This window comes from Eriocheir sinensis, chromosome 29 (assembly GCF_024679095.1).
Source record: "Eriocheir sinensis breed Jianghai 21 chromosome 29, ASM2467909v1, whole genome shotgun sequence".
Taxonomy (NCBI): domain Eukaryota; kingdom Metazoa; phylum Arthropoda; class Malacostraca; order Decapoda; family Varunidae; genus Eriocheir; species Eriocheir sinensis.
Window position 1 is genome coordinate 5,499,989 of NC_066537.1, and position 18,940 is coordinate 5,518,928.

At 57.7% G+C, this 18,940-nt stretch overlaps 1 protein-coding gene and 1 long non-coding RNA gene across 7 annotated transcripts in view; one reads left to right on the forward strand and one right to left on the reverse strand.

Moving 5' to 3' along the window:
- LOC127004851 (uncharacterized) overlaps positions 1-18,940 on the forward strand; it is a 44,244-nt gene that overhangs the window by 17,811 nt on the left and 7,493 nt on the right. For all 6 annotated transcript variants that reach the window (XR_007758058.1, XR_007758061.1, XR_007758059.1 and 3 more), the window contains 6 exons: positions 6,477-6,695; positions 6,897-11,494; positions 11,693-14,426; positions 15,384-15,559; positions 15,700-15,862; positions 18,568-18,714. Coding sequence is in view for 2 of the 6 variants with exons in the window: in XM_050873028.1 (XP_050728985.1) it covers positions 6,477-6,695; positions 6,897-11,494; positions 11,693-14,426; positions 15,384-15,559; positions 15,700-15,862; positions 18,568-18,714 (8,037 nt within the window). In the remaining 4 variants the exon portion in view is untranslated. The remainder of the gene's footprint in view (positions 1-6,476; positions 6,696-6,896; positions 11,495-11,692; positions 14,427-15,383; positions 15,560-15,699; positions 15,863-18,567; positions 18,715-18,940) is intronic.
- Positions 14,437-15,117, reverse strand: LOC127004859 (uncharacterized). Its single transcript, XR_007758068.1, has 3 exons — positions 15,022-15,117; positions 14,833-14,962; positions 14,437-14,572 (listed from the first exon to the last, which is right to left on the reverse strand). It is a non-coding gene; the product is annotated as an uncharacterized LOC127004859 (long non-coding RNA).

Genomic DNA, 18,940 nt, shown 5'->3' on the forward strand with positions numbered 1-18,940 from the left:
AGAGGGGAGAAATGGACCTGTGGGAGCCAACGCCCAAACAGACTCGACAATTTGGTTTCTCTATAATCAGTAATGCCACAAACAGCTGATTAGGAGAGTGTTCGAGCATTGGTGTTGCCTTGTGGTTGACTGTAGCTTTCTATTCATGCTGTTTTTGTGAGTTCCTTTATTGATTTATTGACCTTTTCTTGTTGATGAGTGCTTGGGAGAGTTCATACTAGCAGGGTACGGCGCCCTGCCCACCCCTGTGCCAAGCAAGGCTCCCTCCCTGCTGCAGCCCCTCGTGCCAGGCCCTCAGCCAGGCACCCAGCATCCCCTTCACCGGGTGGGAGCGAGTGACTCGGTGCAAACATCATATATACCTCATGACTCTCTGTCCCTTGCTGGGTGTCATTGCCAGTCATTACCATGGTCTCAAGTGTTCCATTGTTGGTAGTATATCTTGTGTTTCCTGTGGCCATATATACTTTCCCTGCAACAACAACTACCCCTGTCTTATGTGATTGCCCTAAGGTGCCATAACTATGCTCTGAAGGGGTGGTCAAGGCCTTGCATAACACCACACAGAGACCTGAGCAGCAGGGTCTCAGCTCCTTGTAGTGTAACTTAAGTTCTTTGTGCATCAGTAACAGTAACTTGCCATTCATTGCCTGCTTGCCTTCACGTACGAGGGTGTGCGTCGCTGTCCGCCTCAGAGTCATGACCTGACCGACAGCTTTTTGTTGGTATGCCAAAACCTCTAGCGAAGGAGATTACCAATGAGAGCGCTAAGCCGCGGAACCCACACTGAGGGATGCATAGGGTGGCACCTTGGAAATCACATGGGATATGGGAAACAGCTGTGTCTGTGTGTACTCATGGCAGCTCCGATCAGGGGCCGGATGATTGTCACGCCAGAATTGTCCGTCAGGCGGCCGGCAAGCTCGGGGCAGCAGCGGGGCGAGGGGCCAGAGCTCCTCGCGTCCCCGCCCCGAGCGCCGCTGCCATGAGAGCCTGCGTGAGCTGACACAGACTGAGCCCAAATATCCCTGTGTTTTCCAGGAGGCTGACCTGAAGCTGCTGCTGGGCGGCTCCTGGCCACACCAGGCCGCCATATACTGCGTCAGCAGCGGGGAGGCGGAGGAGGTGGCCGCCGCGGAGGGCATTGTGCTCCACACCGAGCTGGACACCCTCAGGGAGCCCGGCAGCGACGACGACGACGAGGAGATGCCGGACATCTTCTTCCTGCCAGCCGGCGACAGGCAGGCCACCGCCGAGGAGGACAGCCTGTTTGTGGGGGGCGGCGGCGAGGACTTTGAGGCCCTGGAGGACACAGTCTGCCTGGAGGACGGCATCGTGGAGGTGTTCAGGGACACGGACCTGTACCGGCCGCCGCCCAGCCCCACGGCGGGCCCCACGGGCAGCCAGGTGGCCTCCATGCGGGAGGATGAGTACCTGTTCCTGGGCTACAAGAAGCTGACGGAGTACCCGCCGCGCCACCTGGAGCTGTCCTACTATCGCCTGCTGCAGGTCATCCACAACGAGCACTTCGCCACTCTGGGCTACCCCACCTGGCGCCAGATGCTGCAGCAGGGGCAGGTGCAGGAGCGCCCCATCCGCCGCGACGACGCCCTGGACTCAGACACGGACACTGCCTCAGAGGGCCGCTCCGAGGAGGAGGAGGAGAGTGACCTGGACTGGGAGGAGCTGCTGGAGATAAGGCGCTACGAGGCCCTGGAGGAGATGAGGGAGAGGGAGGCGAAGAGGCGCAAGTTGGAGATGAAGAAGCGCGAAGAGGAGAGGGAGAAGGCCAGGCTGGAGCGCCTCAAGGAGCTGGAGCGGGAGGAGCAGCAGAAGAGGGCAGAGGAGGCTGCCGCCACACACAGGGAGAAGGAGGCGGACAAGGCCGCCGCCAGCCCAGGGGAAGCACCCACCAGGAAGGGCCGGCCGCCCAAGAGGAAGAGGCGCGGCCGCCCTCCGGGCTCCCTCAACAAGCCCAAGCCCTGGGACCAAGACTTTGTGGTGCTGGACAGCTCCGACGAGGACGTGAACCCCCAAGACAAGGCCGCCGCCACCCCCACCACTGGCCGCAAGCGCTGCCGCCAGCCCACCTCCTGGGAGGAGTTTGACCGGCTATTTGCCCGCCTGGCCAGCCCGTCCACGCTGGCCGAGATGACACCTGGCGACAGCAAGGCCCAGGAGAGGAGTAGGGGGCGGCCCAGGGTGGTCTACTCAGACCGTGGCGTGGTGGGCTACCGCCGCGTAGCCAACGTGAAGCTGAAGCCACACAGCTTCAGGGGCAGGCTGGCAGACAAGGCCAAGGCCGGGGCTGCCTCCAGGGCCAAGGGCCAGAAGGGCCTGTTCAGGGTGAGGGACACCAAGGCCAAGAAGAGCCTCAACTTCATCAACAAGAAGTTGGTCATAAAGTGCAAACGAATCTCCCCGTCAAAGGTCACCACCAAGGTGCCGGCCAGGACCAAGAAGCCCGGCACGGCTGCCCCAGAGTCTGGCAAGGCGCCCGAGAGCAAGACAGAAGACATGGCAGCAGAGAGGAGAGAGACGGGGCAGGCGTCCCCCCTACCCAGCGGCCAGGAGAATGGGGAGCAGTCAGGGCAGGAGAGTGAGGCGCGGGGCAGTTCAGAGGACAGGAGCGGGGCTGTCAGCAAGGAGGAGGCGGCCCCCCACACAACCCCAGCAACCCCCGGCACTGCCCAGCCTAACCCCCAGGCCGAGGCTCCCAAGTGGGCCAGTGTGGGTAAGGGCACCAGGCCTGAGGAGGAGAACAGTGACAAGGAGAACTTGCCGTGCACCCCCGCCCCCCCCGCCAAGCCAAAGGAAAACGGCATCCTCACCCCAACCAGGAGGATGTCCACCTCATCCACCTCCTCACTCTCATCCTCAACCTCCTCCTCCTCATCATCATCATCATCATCATCCTCTTCATCATCGTCATCCTCCTCTTCATCATCATCGTCATCCTCCTCCTCCTCCTCCTCCTCCTCCTCCTCCTCGTCTGAGAGTGAGGAGGACGAGGAGGATGGCAGGCAGGACATGGCCAAGGTCGGCAGTGCTCCCAAGCGTCTCGCCGACACCAACTGGGACGCAATGGTCCTCCCGGAGAAGAGGCCACGGCGGAGCCTGGGCCGCGCCTCTGAGCTGGCCAGCCAGAGGAAGGCCCTGCTGGACTATGGATGATAGCTGCACCCGTTCACCCTACAAGTCATTCAAGCAGACAGACCAAAATGTCTCTTGGAACTGAAGTGTCATCCTAAAGATTGTCATTATTATTATTATTATTATTGTTATTATTATTATTATTAGTTGTATTAACATTGTTCTTATTGGGAATCAGTGATGGCACCCTTGTCTGAGTGCCGGGATAAGGTTACGTCAACAGTTGTGACCGTTGATTATATTCTTGGTACAGGAAAGGAAGGGGTCACCTCAGGGAACATTCTTATTCATTTGTGTTATTATTATTATCATTATTTTCTTTTCTTTATCATTTCCAAGTGTCCTTTGAGTCAGTAATTGTTTCCATGATCTGTGATGGGGGAGGGGGGGAGGGAGGGAGTCAGGGGTGGTGAGGCCCGGCCCGTGGCACCACTCGAGGGCATTGGCATCAGCGTTCACTGTTGCTGTGTGGCGGGAGGGCCGGGCAAGGCGGTGGCACAGCCTTTGTAATGACTGAAGTCTTTCATGTGGTATTTATTAAGGGTCAGTGTGGCGGCAAGGGACTGGCAAACACCCGATGCAGAAAGTTGCCTTCCATGACCTCTGGCGGGGCTCTGTTCCCCATGCACTCTTTGTTTTCTTTATTTATTTATTTGAACTTGGCTCGGCACTTCATTGCCAATTACCTATTACCTACATTTTCCTTTCTGACCTTGGTTGGAGGGCGACTATATCGGATTTCCACCTTACAAATGCAGAGAAGTGTAAGGAAGATTTGTAAATTTCCTTTGTAGAAGACAGTGTGTGTGAGAGAGAGAGAGAGAGAGAGAGAGAGAGAGAGAGAGAGAGAGAGAGAGGGGGGGGGGGGGGGGATATAGGGGGACAGTGCTGGGCATGTGTGAGTGTGTGTGTGTGTGTGTGTGTGTAGGACAAGGTTAAAAACACACTTGGGACACTGACCTCTTGACGCTAGCTAAAGGAAAGGGAGGAGGAGAGTGCGTCACATTGCCGGGGTAGTTGTTTTCGGCACCGAGGATGTGTTGTTTTTGTTGGGGGGGAGAGGAGGCACTGTGGCTGTGTTTTGTTGATTTATGTTGATTTGCGTTCCGTTAATTCGTTTTGGGGAAGGAGAAAAAAAATATGTATATAGTTTTCATTTAAAAGGCAAAAAAGTTGGATTACAAATTACTGAATGAGTGTGTGTGAGGGAAAGAGAGAGAGAGAGTATATGTGTGTGTGTGTGGGGGGGGGGGGGGGGAGACTGTGTGGGTGTGTGTGTGTGTGTGTGTGTGGAAATTCATTGAGTTGCCAAAATTCGCGACCTGGATATTTCTAATGCAACAAAATTATATTCCTGAAAAGAGAGATGAGAAGTTCTGCATAATGAATCTATTTTGCTAATTTTGTACATACTGTATAGAGGACGTGTAGGTGAGTGTGTATATACGTGTATGTAATATTTGTACATAACCTTGTTGGCGGGTGACCTGACCTTCACGAGCCGGACACAGACGATTGTTGCGATGATCTTGTCAAGCTTGTTTGGATTTTTATAGATCTGATTGTGGCTTGGTCTGCAGCAGCACAATAAAGAGGAAGAAACTGAAGGAGCTGTTTGATTGGTGCCCAGGAGCCTAAAGTGTGTGTGTGTGTGTGTGTGTGTGTGTGTGTGTGTGTAACAGTAATAATAATGAAATTTTTTAAGCTTTGGTAGCCGTCAGCATGAAAATTCAGATATTAAGACCTCATATTTTTAAAGTGAAGAGGCTGCTTGCTTGGTGCCCAGGAGCCTCAATTCCCTGTGATGATAATGATGATGACAGTAATGAAAGGTTCATTTAGCTTTGACAGCCACTAGGGATGGACTGAATACGTCAGCTGTATATTCCAATACCAATACAAATCCAAATGCACAGAAATAGTTTTTATTTATTTATTTTTTTTTTTTTTTTATTTATTTATTTTTTTTTTTTTTACAAGAGCCGACTCAAGGGCAACAAAAAGTATATATAAAAAAAAGCCCGCTACTTGCCGCTTCCACAACAGAAAATAGCTAAGATTAGCCAAAAGAGAGGTCAACTTCGGATAATTTGGGCGGCTTTTCTGATACCTTACGCCCCTGTCCACCCAGCAGTGAATGGGTACCAGGCATTAATCGGGGGTTGTGTCCCGTCTCCTGGGATCTGTTCCCTTCTCCAATAATTTCTTCCCCTTGTGTCTCTCTCCGGCATATGACCACAGATGTTGTGCCAACTAAATGAAACTTTCCAAACTTTCAACTTCGGATGGAGAGGTGTCTTGATACACTTTTCTTGAAAGAGTTCAAGTCATAGGCAGGAGGAAATACAGATGAAGGAAGGCTGTTCCAGAGTTTACCAGTGTAAGGGATGAAAGAGTGAAGATGGTGGTTAACTCTTGCATAAGGGGTTTGGACAATATAGGGATGGGCTAGAGTGGACAGTCGAGCGCAGCAAGGCCGCGGGAGGGAGGGAGGCATGCAGTTAGCAAGTTCAGAAGAACAGTCAGCATGAAAATATCGATAAAAGATAGAGAGGCAACATGGCGGAGGAATTTAAGAGGTAGAAGACTATCAGTAAGAGGAGGAGAGCTGATGAGACAAAGAGCCTTAGACTCCACTCTGTCCAGAAGAGCTGTGTGAGTGGAGCCCCCCCACACATGAGATGCATACTCCACACAAGGGCAGACAAGGCCACTATAAATGGAAAGCATCTGTGCGGGGGAGAAGAACTGGCGGAGACAATACGGATATTTAATGTAAATACAAATACTTCTTGACTATTCCTGAACACATTCATGAGTACTTTTCACTAAAAAATACCTTCTTCACGTATCAGGGTATAGCACTGTTTTAAAGTTATGCATCAGTAAAATGAGCTCATGAACCTGTTCTATACACAGCCATTACACGTCCACCCAGGAGGCTGGAGTTGTGAGGAACAACAACTGTTATTTCTGACAAAAAAAATTGAAGTATTTGGCACATTATTCGCAGAATACGAATACTTTTCCCTTGTATTCAATTACGAATGAGAATCCTTTGATTTCTGTCAATAATTATGCGAATATGAATACACACAAATATGGTATTGGAATACAAATAGCGAATACGAATACCCCGTCCCTGGCAGCCATCAGCCTGAAAATTCACATATTTCAAAGCCCGTATTTTTCAACATCTCGGTGGCCCAGTTTGCCTGCTTGAAAAGCCCCTGTTAGAAGTTACTAGGGTAGGAACACCTTAGTCTGTGCCTGACTTGTGTGAGCGGCGCCCCTCAAGCCTCTGTTGTTGCGTCCCCGTACAGAAGTGTGTGACCTGCACGCGCTGCACCAGCTGTGGCAGCCCCAGCGTGGCGCGCTGGGAGAAGGTGACTCAGAAGGCCAGGCCCCTGGAGGTGTGCCTGTCTGAAGAGTCCTCCTCCTCCTACCTGGCCCTGTGCCTGCGCTGCGCCACCCTCAGGGAACGCGGCAACTTCTGTCCCCTCTGCAATGGCTGCTACGAAGACGACGACTACGAGGCCAAGGTGGGCGGGGCGGTGGCTCCCCACACTGTTTACTTGAATGACTTGTAAAAGTTAAATTTTGGGGAAAGTTTGCGGCCAAGTTTAGAGTGTTGCCTTTTGCATTGCTTCTAATATTTTTGTAGTTATATCTTTTATTATTATTGCTTGCTTGCCTCTGACTGTGTGTCTGGCACTGACCCCATCACCCCTGTGTGCCGCCAGATGATGGAGTGCGGGCGCTGCCGGGAGTGGGTCCACGCCCACTGCGAGGGCCTCAACAACGAGCGCTACCAGATCCTCAGCTTCCTGCCGGACACCGTGGAGTACGTCTGCCGCAGCTGCACGGTGAAGAGCACCTCCAGCTGGCTGGACGCCGTCAGCAGTGAACTGCTGGCGGGCTGCGAGGCTGTCCTGCAGGCCCTGCTCAGCAGCAGGTGTGCCAAGCACCTGGTGAAGAGGGACACCTCTGCCAAACTGTCTTCCTCGGGCATCCTCACCCCAGTGCCTCCGTCTGGCACCCCAACCCTGGACAAGACTGACGAGGGAGCCCTGGAGAAGATGGAGGAGGAGCAGGCCCTGTGTGACATGGCAGCAGCAGCAGCAGCTAACACCTCATCAGGGTGTGTGGAGCCCTCAGAGTACACTCCAGTGGCCCTCCCTTACCCAGAGCTGGGCACCTCCCCAACAGACCTGGCAGCGCTGGGACCACAGCTGGCGGGTGTGCGTGGGCTGGCTGTCGCCACTCAGGCAGCAGACGTCCAGGCCATGGAATTGGACACGTTCGGCCAAGAGCCCAGTTCCTTGGCCGGTGAAGCAGCAGGGAAGCCCTGCCCCGGCCAGACAGATGACGGAGCAGAGGACACATCTCAGGGTGCAGCAGGTGGCCTGAAGGCCGCTGCTGAACATACACAGTGTGCGCTGAGCAGTGGGGCGGAGGCAGGGGCCGGTGACAGTACTGTGGCAAGGAGTGGTTGTGTCGACGCCTCAGACAAAACTGATCTCAAAGAAATGCCTCTCAAGGATAAGTCTGAAGAGGAGGCTCAGCACCAGCTGCCACGCAGACAGACCCGCTCCTCCACTGCCGGCGGGGCGGTGGCCACTGCAGACCCCATCAGGCTGAAGGAGTGCTCCGTGCGGCTGGAGGACATTTGCAAGACCAAGTCTCCGGCGGCATCACCGGTCAAGAGTAAAGCAGCAGACCAAGACACGGCGGCAGGGACAGAAACATCAGCGGCCCAAGAAACAGCAGAGCCACCGCCACTGCCTCAGGAAGCCGCCACGTCACAGGAGACTGAGGATGCCAACACCAGGAAGGAACCGAAGGCCGCCAGGCCAGTGGAGGAGAGACAGCCGGTGGAGCTGACGCGCGAGGCCCTGCAGAGCCTCCTGCCACTGGCTGAGACGGGGGTGTCCTGCACCCAGGTGGACGGCCCCAACGACGAGACCACCGCCACGTCGCGGGTGATGAGGAACCTCTTCCTGGGGGAGCGCGGCCAGATGATGCTGGACCCCGGCAGCCTGCTGGAGGCCAAGGCAGAGAGCAGCGCGGAGGAGGGCAGCCTGGCACAGGTGGAGGCCCAGATCATCAGCCCCAAGGACAAGATCACCAAGGACATCGACGACGACTGCGTCAGCAGCGAGGAGAGCTCCTTCTGCGACACGGACACAGAGATCGAGAGCATCCAGGATGACCCCGAGGAGCCGCGGGACCTGCTCTCCGTCAAGGACAAGCTGAAGGAGAGGAAGTATGAGTCCGTGCTGCAGTTCCACGTGGACATGGTGCGCATCATTGAAAACGGCCGCCACCTCAACCGCAGCCAAATCCGCAACGTGCAGACCACCTACGCCAAGCACATGAAGGAGTGCTTTCCCTGGTTCGACGTGAAGGCTGCCAACGTGTTCGAGCTGGTGGACAAGCAGCGGCCCTTCCCCGTGCCCCACGCGGACCACAGCTACATCACCCGCACGCTGGTGTCTGGCTCGCGCCACTTCCCCCTCAGCGACGCACCCATCTTCAGGAAGCGCTCGGCCAGCCCAGCCAAGGGGATGCTTCTGGCCCCACCCGACCGCCGCAAGTGTGTGCTCTGCAGCCGCGAGGGCGACGATGACCCCAACTCCTCCGGCCGCCTGCTGTACCTGGGCCAGGACGAGTGGCTGCACGTCAACTGTGGCCTCTGGTCCTCAGAGGTGTACGAGGAGGTGGACGGCGGCCTGCAGAACGTGTACCTGGCAGTGAGCCGCGGCCGCCTCATCAAGTGCTCGGCCTGCCTGGAGCGCGGCGCCACGGTGGGCTGTTGTCAGAAGTCCTGCCAGGCCACCTACCACTTCATGTGTGCGCGCCGCGCCGCCTGCCAGTTCATGGAGGACAAGCGCATCTTCTGCCCCCAGCACGAGAACACCGCCAACGGGGCCGAGAAGAGCGACGACTTCAAGGTGAGCCGCTGCGTCTTTGTGGACATGGACTGCGAGAAGAAGAAGTGGAAGCAGGTGGCCGGCAACCGCGTCAGCATCACGCTGGGCGCCCTCACCATCAAGAGCCTCGGCCGCATCATCCCAGAGTCAGACAGCGCCGAGGCGCTCATCCCGGTGGACTTCGTGTGCAGCCGCCAGTACTGGAGCACCCTAGACCCCGGCCGCCGGGTAACCTACACCTGCCGTACTCGCCGCGTGGTGCCGGCCCTGGGGGACGCCCTGCTGCCGGGTGACGCGGCCTTCCACAAGACGGTGGACCACTCACTGGGGGAGGAGGCAGTTCAGCAGGAGATGGCGGCCATCAAGAAGTGGTTCAAGCAGCTGGAGGAGCGCAAGGTGGAGAGGAAGAGCCGGGAAACCAACATCATCCCACCATACCTCTGTCCCCTCTACCGCAGCATCCGGGAGAAGGAGGAGGAGGCGGCGGGCACAGCCGCCCAGGAGGCGCGGTGCCGCACCCCACCGGCCCTGGTGGAGCTGGACGTGCGGCAGTGCATCGATGATATCATGGACAAGGTGAGCCGCTCGGTGGAGGAGGAGAGCCTGCTGCTGGACACTGACCTGCCGGCCATCGTCAGCACCATCGACGACAATGAGCTCATCTCCATGGTGCTCAACGACCTGGACGCCTGCGACCCCATGCCCCTGGAGTCCACGCCCTCCACCTCAGGCCGGCCCAGCCCACTGGACATTGACTTCCTGAGCACCTGCGATCATATGATGGACTCAGGGAAAGAGACTCACTCAGGAACCATGACTCAGGAGGCTCAGGAACCAGACTGTGACCCTCAGGCCATCATGGACCCCGACGCCCCAACCCTTGCCCCGGCCTTCCCCGACGGTGACATCAAGGACCCCATCCTGCAGACCCTGCCGCCCCCCACCACCACCCAGGACCCCGGCAGCCATCACACCTGCCCCGGCCTGGACCCACTCCCCCACACAACCAACACCACCTCTGACTCAACCACCGACTCAACCACCGACTCCACCACCGACTCCACCACCAACGCTGACCATGACATGCTGGCCCTAAACCAAGCCAGTGCCGCCACCAGTGCCAGTGTCAGCGGTGGTGCCAGGGACGGCTGCAGCCCCTGTGGCAACCAGGGCAAGAGTGGCGGCGGAGACAGCAGCACCAGCAGCAGCAGCAGTAGTAGTAGTAGTAGCAGCAGTAGTAGTAGCAGTGGAGGCAGCAGCAGCAGCAGCAGTAGTAGCAGCAGCAGCAGCAGTGGCAGCAGTAGTAGCAGTGAAGCATCCTGCGTAGTCAGCCCCGCCCCAATTGGCCCCGGTAGCCCCGACCGCTGCTCTGAGGGCATGGCCAGCCACACCAGCAGCCCCGAGAGTGTGTCGCAGGCCAGCTCCGACCACAACACCAGCACCGACACAGGCCACGGCAGCACTGACAGCAACAGTGGCAGCGAGACATCCTCGCAGGGCTTCATCGGCAAGAGCCCCGGCGCCTCCGCCTCCGCCAAGACCTCCTCCTCACTCAAGCAGATCTGCCGGGTGCTGCCCATGCCCTCCGCCGCCAGCCGCCGCTCCTCCTCCACGAGCGAACACAGCGACTCATTGCCACACGGAGGGCAGCCCCCACAAGGCTCCCAGCAGTCCCCACGGCACTCAGACGAGAACGAGGGGGCCGGCGCAGGTGGGAAGGGCGGCAGCAGTGGTGGCGGCGGTGAGCGCAAGAAGATCTGCATGAAGAGAAACTACCGCACGGTGATCAAGAAGTACCCGCTGCGCAGCGGCATGCGGAAGAGCAAGCCGTACGAGACCGTCCAGATTGAGATCAACGAGACCATCGAGATCCCCGGCGGCGAGGGGCCAGACATGGTGCACAAGAGCCTCAAGCGGAAGTGGAGCGGCATCCTGGACTCCGAGGAGGAGGAGGGGAACTGCCAGAAGGAGGCGTCAGGGCGGCCGCAGGGCCAGGATGAGAATGCCGGCCCTGGCAGCGACGGCGACAACTCCAAGGAGAACGCCGTCTCCAAGAAGGTCCTCAAGTTCTCGGACGACAACAACGACATCACGGTGAGCATCGTCAACAACAACAACAACTTGTGCGAGTTCTCCAAGTCCCGCGGCCACCGCTACCGCCACAAGACAGTGCTGCAGCTGGACGGGGCCGCCGACGGCTCCTCCTCCAGTGCGGAGATGAGCGAGAGCCAGGACGAGGGCACGGGCGAGGAGAAGGCAGCCACCGCGCACTCCCCCGGCCATGACGGCCCCCACACGCCGCCCCTGCATGCCTCCCTGGCCATGCGCATCAAGGAGCAGAGTCTGGCGCGCAGCTCCCCGGGGGAGGAGGGGCCGTACAAGTGCTCCAAGTGCAAGAGGCTGTACAGGTGAGGACATGCAGGCTTTGTTGTATTAGAGGTAGACAGGGAAGACAAGGAGCAAGGAATATAAACAATTATACTTAGGCAGCCAGAGCAGGCATGGCAGAATGAAAGCCAAGGTAAGTGTGTGTGTGTGTGTGTGTGTGTGCGCCTTTCCCTGTCAGTAGTGTGTTGTGTGTCTCACGCTGTGCCCTGCCCCCCCAGGACCAAGGAGAGCTGCGAGAAGCACATAGAGACATGCACCTTTGAGGTGGACAGCTCCAGCACGTCGGAGGAGGATGAGGAGTATGAGGACGACTTCCACTCTGAGGAGGACACCAAGGAGGGCATGGTGGAGGACCTGGCGGAGCCCCCGTCTCCCAGGGCGGAGGCTGCCATGCCCCTCCACTACCCCCCCGGGCCCAGCGTGGGGAACCTGCTGCCCCAGCCCCCAGGGCTGTCCTCTGGCCAGCACTCCACGGAGGGCCAGGAGATCTCCCTCATCAACGACCTTGTCTCCAACATTGAGCAGGGCCTGCCCAGCCTGCATGGCACCGCGCCACAGCAGGCAGAGGACCCCAAGGCCCTGGACCACCCCCGGGGTGATGCCGGGGCCGGCGAGGAGCCGGCGGCCAAGAAGCAGCGTCTGGACCCTGTTCTGCCCCGGCAGCCCGGGGTGCACCGGCAGGTGAGGACAGCCATCAAGAAGTCCCCCAGCAGCGGTGAGGATGTGGAGCTGCTGGGGGTAGTGCGGGGGCCGCCGCCCCCCGGGGCCGATGTGTTTGTGCCGCCACCTGTGTCGCCGGTCAAGTTCAGCCCCATCGTAAAGAAGAGCGCCAGCCCCCGCCGCTACACCAACGTGCGCCTCATGCGGGGCAGCCGGGGCTACCAGTACCGCCGGGCGGCCCCGCTCATGCCCCCCCAGGACCACTACCACGGGGCCGCCACCTCCAGCCTGGCCCTGCCCCTGCCCGCCACGGCCCCGGCCCCCATCCAGGTGACCATGCACCCCATGGCCAGCACCACCGGCCAGCTGCTCACCCAGGGCACGGCCACCTTCCAGCAGTTTGGGAGCCAGTCCACCCAGTACACGCCCACGGCCCAGATGGCCTCCCCCGTCACCCACCTGAGCCCAGCCCTGCAGGTGGGGCCCCAAGTTACCCAGGTGGCCCCCCAGGTGTCCCCACAGGTCAGCCCGCTGCTCACCATGGTGTCCACGCCCTCGGTGGCAGTGCCCCAGGGCTACACGCTGCAGTACGTGGGCAGCTTCAGGGACGGTGAGATGGCCCAGGGTGGCGGCGGCTTGGTGACCTACCCGGCGGCCCCCGTGGTGGTGCCGCAGCCCCAGCTGGTGATGACGCCACAGCCCAGCAGCGTGGTGGTGCCACAGGTGGTCAACACCAACATCACCTACTCCTTCACCTCACCAGACACACTGGTCATCAACCAGCCGACCATGGTGCCGGGCATGCAGCCCATGCAGTACCTGGCACAGCAGCAGCAGCACCAGCAGGCACCACACCCCTCTGACCACCACCACCACCACCACCACCATCACCACCAGCAGGTGGCACCGGTGATGCAGTACAGCCAGCCTGGTGTGTCGCCTCAGCCCAGCCACATGTCTGTGTCCCACATGCCCACGCCGTGCCTGCAGCTGTCTGACCTGCAGCAGGGCAGCCCCATGTGCCTGCCCCAGCAGCACCAGCAGGTACAGCTTCCCCTGGCCGTACCGCGGGAGTTGTCATTTGGCAACGGTAGCAAACAGGTCATGACGCCCCAGAGCCTGATGTCCTCCCCCGCCCGGGGCGGCCCTGGCCTGCCCCTCAGCCTGTCCACCGCCACCTCAACCGTCAGCACCTACTCCGTCCCTGCCCCCCGGCCCCGGCCCCAGGCCTCCGTGGCGCCTCAGGTCATCAGGCCCCAGCCGGCCCAGACCACGGCAGCCCCCCAGGACACCGGCATGGGGGACACGCAGACACACTCCCGCCTCCCCTTTGCCGACCGGCCCCTGGTAGGAGGCGTGCGCACAGTGGCCACTGTGGCCCCGGCCATCATCACCACCTCTGTGGTGTCCATCTCCACCTGCAGCATGGCCACTAAGCTCACCTCAGTGGAGACCACGCCCAAGATCGCCACGGTGCGGCCGCGGCCAACGTACAGCTACCGCGATGCCATGAAGGACAAGCAGCAGGAGCGGCAGAAGAACCGGCAGGAGACGCTGCAGGTCAGCACGACGCAGGCCACTGAGGGCCACCCAGAGTTCCTCAAGGAGCAGGAGGGGTCCCAGGCCGCTGCCTCGGACTCTGAGAGCGATTCAGAGAACGAGAGCGCATGCCCCGAGGCGGAGGGCAAGGAGGAGCGGCTGGAGACGCAGTCCTACAAGTTGGTGCTGCGCAAGGACAGCACGCTGAGCTCCGGCTTCAACGTGCTGCCCATCTCCGGCCCCGCCACGCCCCTGCCTGCCCCCGAGGTCAAGGAGCTGCGCATCAAGGCCAAGGTGTCCGTCGGCCCCAAGAGGAAGAAGGCCAAGAACCGCGACCCCGAGAAGGACCTCATTGTCGTCAACAAGGACGCCACCAACGACCTCTTCGTCAACGAGCAGCCGCCCAACATGTCCCTGCAGCCACCGGCGCACACTCCCTCAGATGACCCCGCCCTCTTTGACAAGCCCAAGACCTGCCCCACTGAGCCCTACATCGTCTTCGAGCTCACCTCAGACGACGGCTTCCGGGTGGAGTCGCGCCACATCTCAGAGGTGTGGCAGAAGGTGTTCGATGCGGTGGCGGCGGCACGTGCCAGTATGAGGGTGGACTCCAAGATGCCGTCCAACCTGCAGCAACCTGGCCCAGGCGGCGCCATGTCTGGCCTGCACATGCTGGGCCTCACACACAACGCCGTGCAGTACCTCCTGGAGCAGCTGCCCGGCGCAAAGGACTGCCACAAGTACTCCTTCCAGGTGAGACACACTCCCAACACTGTCACCACCATCACACCACTCACTGTTGTCACCACACCACTCGCCACCTGTGTAGTCCTTCCCAGGGCCTGCTGCACCCCACACTGTTACAGACACTCCCCTCCAACACTGATCACTCCTATGGCCTCGGCTCAGCATCCCCCTTCTCTTTCTCAGCCTCAGCTCAGCATTCTCCTCCCCTTCCCTGGACCTCAGCTCAGCATCCCCCTTCTCTTTCTCAGCCTCAGCTCAGCATTCTCCTCCCCTTCTCTGGACCTCAGCTCAGCATCCCACTTCTCTTTCTCAGCCTCAGCTCAGCATTCTCCTCCCCTTCCCTGGACCTCAGCTCAGCATCCCACTTCTCTTTCTCAGCCTCAGCTCAGCATCCTCCTCCCCTCCCCTGGACCTCAGCTCAGCATCCCACCTCTCTTTCTCAGCCTCAGCTCAGCATCCTCCTCCCCTCCCCTGGACCTCAGCTCAGCATCCCACCTCTCTTTCTCAGCCTCAGCTCAGCATCCTCCTCCCCTCCCCTGGACCTCAGCTCAGCATCCCACTTCTCAGCCTCAGCTCAGAATTCTCCTCCCCTTCTCTGGACCTCAGCTCAGCATCCCACCTCTCTTTCTCAGCCTCAGCTCAGCATCCTCCTCCCCTCCCCTGGACCTCAGCTCAGCATCCCCCTTCTCTTTCTCAGCCTCAGCTCAGCATTCTCCTCCCCTTCCCTGGACCTCAGCTCAGCATCCCACTTCTCTTTCTCAGCCTCAGCTCAGCATTCTCCTCCCCTCCCCTGGACCTCAGCTCAGCATCCCACCTCTCTTCCCTTGACCTCAGCAACACCCTTCTCATAAATATTACTAATTCTCATTTTGCCTGAGGTCACATTGAATAGATAGATAGGTGGATAGATATCTTGTGCTGTGTCCTGAGCTCACCCTTCCCCTCCCCTTCTGGCGGCCACAGTTCCACCGGCGGCCACAGGAGGAGGGCGCCGTCGAGGAGAACCCGAGTGGCTGCGCCCGCACAGAGGCCTTCAAGACCCGCTCCCCTTATGACATCTTCAGCTGGCTGGCCTCCAAGCACCGCCGGATGCCAGAACGCTCCCTGGTGCAGCAGGAGGAGATACAGCTGTCCACCAGGTACCTTGACTTTTTTTTTTTTTGTTCTGGCCTGTAGCGTCGGTAGGTTCGGCTCAAGCCCATCATGGTGCAGGCAAGTGTTTATAGTGGCGCCATCTATTGTTATTATTATTGCCCTCACTCGCACCTTGTCCCTTCAGACGTGCCACCAGCCTGGAGTTGCCGATGGCCATGCGCTACCGGCACCTTCGTGAGACAGCCCGGGAGGCAGTGGGGGTGTTCCGGTCCAGCATCCATGGCCGGGGACTGTTCTGCAAGCGGGACATTGACGCCGGGGAGATGGTCATTGAGTACGCCGGCCAGGTGGGTGCTCACTGTGCTCTGGGCTCTGGGGGTTCACAGGGGGGCGGAGAGAGGCATCATGTTCAAGTAAGCTGTCTGCTGCGATTGGCACGGATTTGGCCTTCACTGGTAGCCTGGTAACATACACTCCCAGGTCTTTCTCTGCCTCTGTGGTGGATAGTGGAGTGTTTCCCATGTGGTATTGGTGTGCTGGATATCCCCTCCCAAGGTGCAGAACTTTACATTTTTCTTCATTGAACTGTAGCTGCCACTTTTTGTTCCATTCCTGTAGCTTGCTGAAGTCTTCTGGTAGGAAATCCACAGTCAAGGGGTTAATTCTTGGTGTGGGTGGTGTGAAGGGGTTAATTCTTGGTGTGGGTGGTGTGAAGGGGTTAATTCTTGGTGTGGGTGGTGTGAAGGGGTTAATTCTTGGTGTGGGTGGTGTGAAGGGGTTAATTCTTGGTGTGGGTGGTGTGAAGGGGTTAATTCTTGGTGTGGGTGGTGTGAAGGGGTTAATTCTTGGTGTGGGTGGTGTGAAGGGGTTAATTCTTGGTGTGGGTGGTGTGAAGGGGTTAATTCTTGGTGTGGGTGGTGTCAGGGGGTTAATTCTTGGTGTGGGTGGTGTGAAGGGGTTAATTCTTGGTGTGGGTGGTGTTAGGGGGTTAATTCTTGGTGTGGGTGGTGTTAGGGGGTTAATTCTTGGTGTGGGTGGTGTTAGGGGGTTAATTCTTGGTGTGGGTGGTGTTAGGGGGTTAATTCTTGGTGTGGGTGGTGTGAAGGGGTTAATTCTTGGTGTGGGTGGTGTGAAGGGTTAATTCTTGGTGTGGGTGGTGTGATGGGGTTAATTCTAGGTGTGGGTGGTGTGAAGGGTTAATTCTTGGTGTGGGTGGTGTCAGGGGGTTAATTCTTGGTGTGGGTGGTGTCAGGGTTAATTCTTGGTGTGGGTGGTGTGAAGGGGTTAATTCTTGGTGTGGGTGGTGTGAAGGGGTTAATTCTTGGTGTGGGTGGTGTGAAGGGGTTAATTCTAGGTGTGGGTGGTGTGAAGGGGTTAATTCTTGGTGTGGGTGGTGTGAAGGGGTTAATTCTTGGTGTGGGTGGTGTGACGTGTTTAATTCTTGGTGTGGGTGGTGTGAAGGGGTTAATTCTTGGTGTGGGTGGTGTCAGGGGGTTAATTCTAGGTGGGGGTGGTGTGATGGGGTTATATCTTGGTGTGTGTGGTGTGAAGGGGTTAATTCTTGGTGTGGGTGGTGTGAAGGGGTTAATTCTTGGTGTGGGTGGTGTCAGGGGGTTAATTCTAGGTGTGGGTGGTGTGAAGGGGTTAATTCTTGGTGTGGGTGGTGTGAAGGGGTTAATTCTTGGTGTGGGTGGTGTGAAGGGGTTAATTCTTGGTGTGGGTGGTGTGAAGGGGTTAATTCTTGGTGTGGGTGGTGTGAAGGGGTTAATTCTTGGTGTGGGTGGTGTGAAGGTGTTAATTCTTGGTGTGGGTGGTGTAAGGGTGTTAATTCGTGGTGTGGGTGGTGTGGGGTTAATTCTTGGTGTGGGTGGTGTGAAGGGTTAATTCTTGGTGTGGGTGGTGTGAAGGGTTAATTCTTGGTGTGGGTGGTGTCAGGGGTTAATTCTTGGTGTGGGTGGTGTGAAGGGTTAATTCTTGGTGTGGGTGGTGTGAAGGGGTTAATTCTTGGTGTGGGTGGTGTGACGGGTTAATTCTTGGTGTGGGTGGTGTCAGGGGGTTAATTCTTGGTGTGGGTGGTGTGAAGGGTTAATTCTTGGTGTGGGTGGTGTCAGGGGTTAATTCTAGGTGTGGGTGTGAAGGGTTAATACTTGGTGTGGGTGGTGTCAGGGGGTTAATTCTTGGTGTGGGTGGTGTCAGGGGGTTAATTCTTGGTGTGGGTGGTGTCAGGGGGTTAATTCTTGGTGTGGGTGGTGTGAAGGGGTTAATTCTTGGTGTGGGTGGTGTGAAGGGGTTAATTCTTGGTGTGGGTGGTGTGAAGGGGTTAATTCTTGGTGTGGGTGGTGTGAAGGGGTTAATTCTTGGTGTGGGTGGTGTGAAGGGTTAATTCTTGGTGTGGGTGGTGTGAAGGGTTAATTCTTGGTGTGGGTGGTGTGAAGGGGTTAATTCTTGGTGTGGGTGGTGTGAAGGGGTTAATTCTTGGTGTGGGTGGTGTCAGGGGGTTAATTCTTGGTGTGGGTGGTGTGAAGGGGTTAATTCTTGGTGTGGTTTGTGTGAAGGGTTAATTCTTGGTGTGGGTGGTGTGAAGGGGTTAATTCTTGGTGTGGGTGGTGTCAGGGGGTTAATTCTTGGTGTGGGTGGTGTGAAGGGGTTAATTCTTGGTGTGGGTGGTGTCAGGGGGTTAATTCTAGGTGTGGGTGGTGTGAAGGGGTTAATTCTTGGTGTGGGTGGTGTCAGGGGGTTAATTCTTGGTGTGGGTGGTGTCAGGGGGTTAATTCTTGGTGTGGGTGGTGTCAGGGGGTTAATTCTTGGTGTGGGTGGTGTGAAGGGGTTAATTCTTGGTGTGGGTGGTGTGAAGGGGTTAATTCTTGGTGTGGGTGGTGTCAGGGGGTTAATTCTTGGTGTGGGTGGTGTGAAGGGGTTAATTCTTGGTGTGGGTGGTGTGAAGGGGTTAATTCTTGGTGTGGGTGGTGTCAGGGGGTTAATTCTTGGTGTGGGTGGTGTCAGGGGGTTAATTCTTGGTGTGGGTGGTGTGACAGTGCCTTCCGCCCCTCAGGTGATCCGGTCAAGCATGTGTGATATGAGAGAGAAAGATTACGAGTCCAAGGGAATCGGCTGTTACATGTTCCGCATCGACGACGACACGGTGATCGACGCGACCATGCACGGCAACGCGGCACGATTCATCAACCACTCCTGCGACGTGAGTACCCGGGCAGTGGTCTAGCTACCTCTCTATAAGTTAAGGCAGTGATCTTTTTAGCTATGTCAGGGCTGTACTCTTATGTAGCTCTTGGTCCATATCCTCCTCTCTAAGTCAGTGTTAAGGGTGGTTCTCAGTCAATATAATTCAAGTCAGGGCAGCAGTCTATCTCTCAGTCCTTATCCTCCTGTATAAGTTAAGGCAGTGATCTTTTTAGCTATACGTC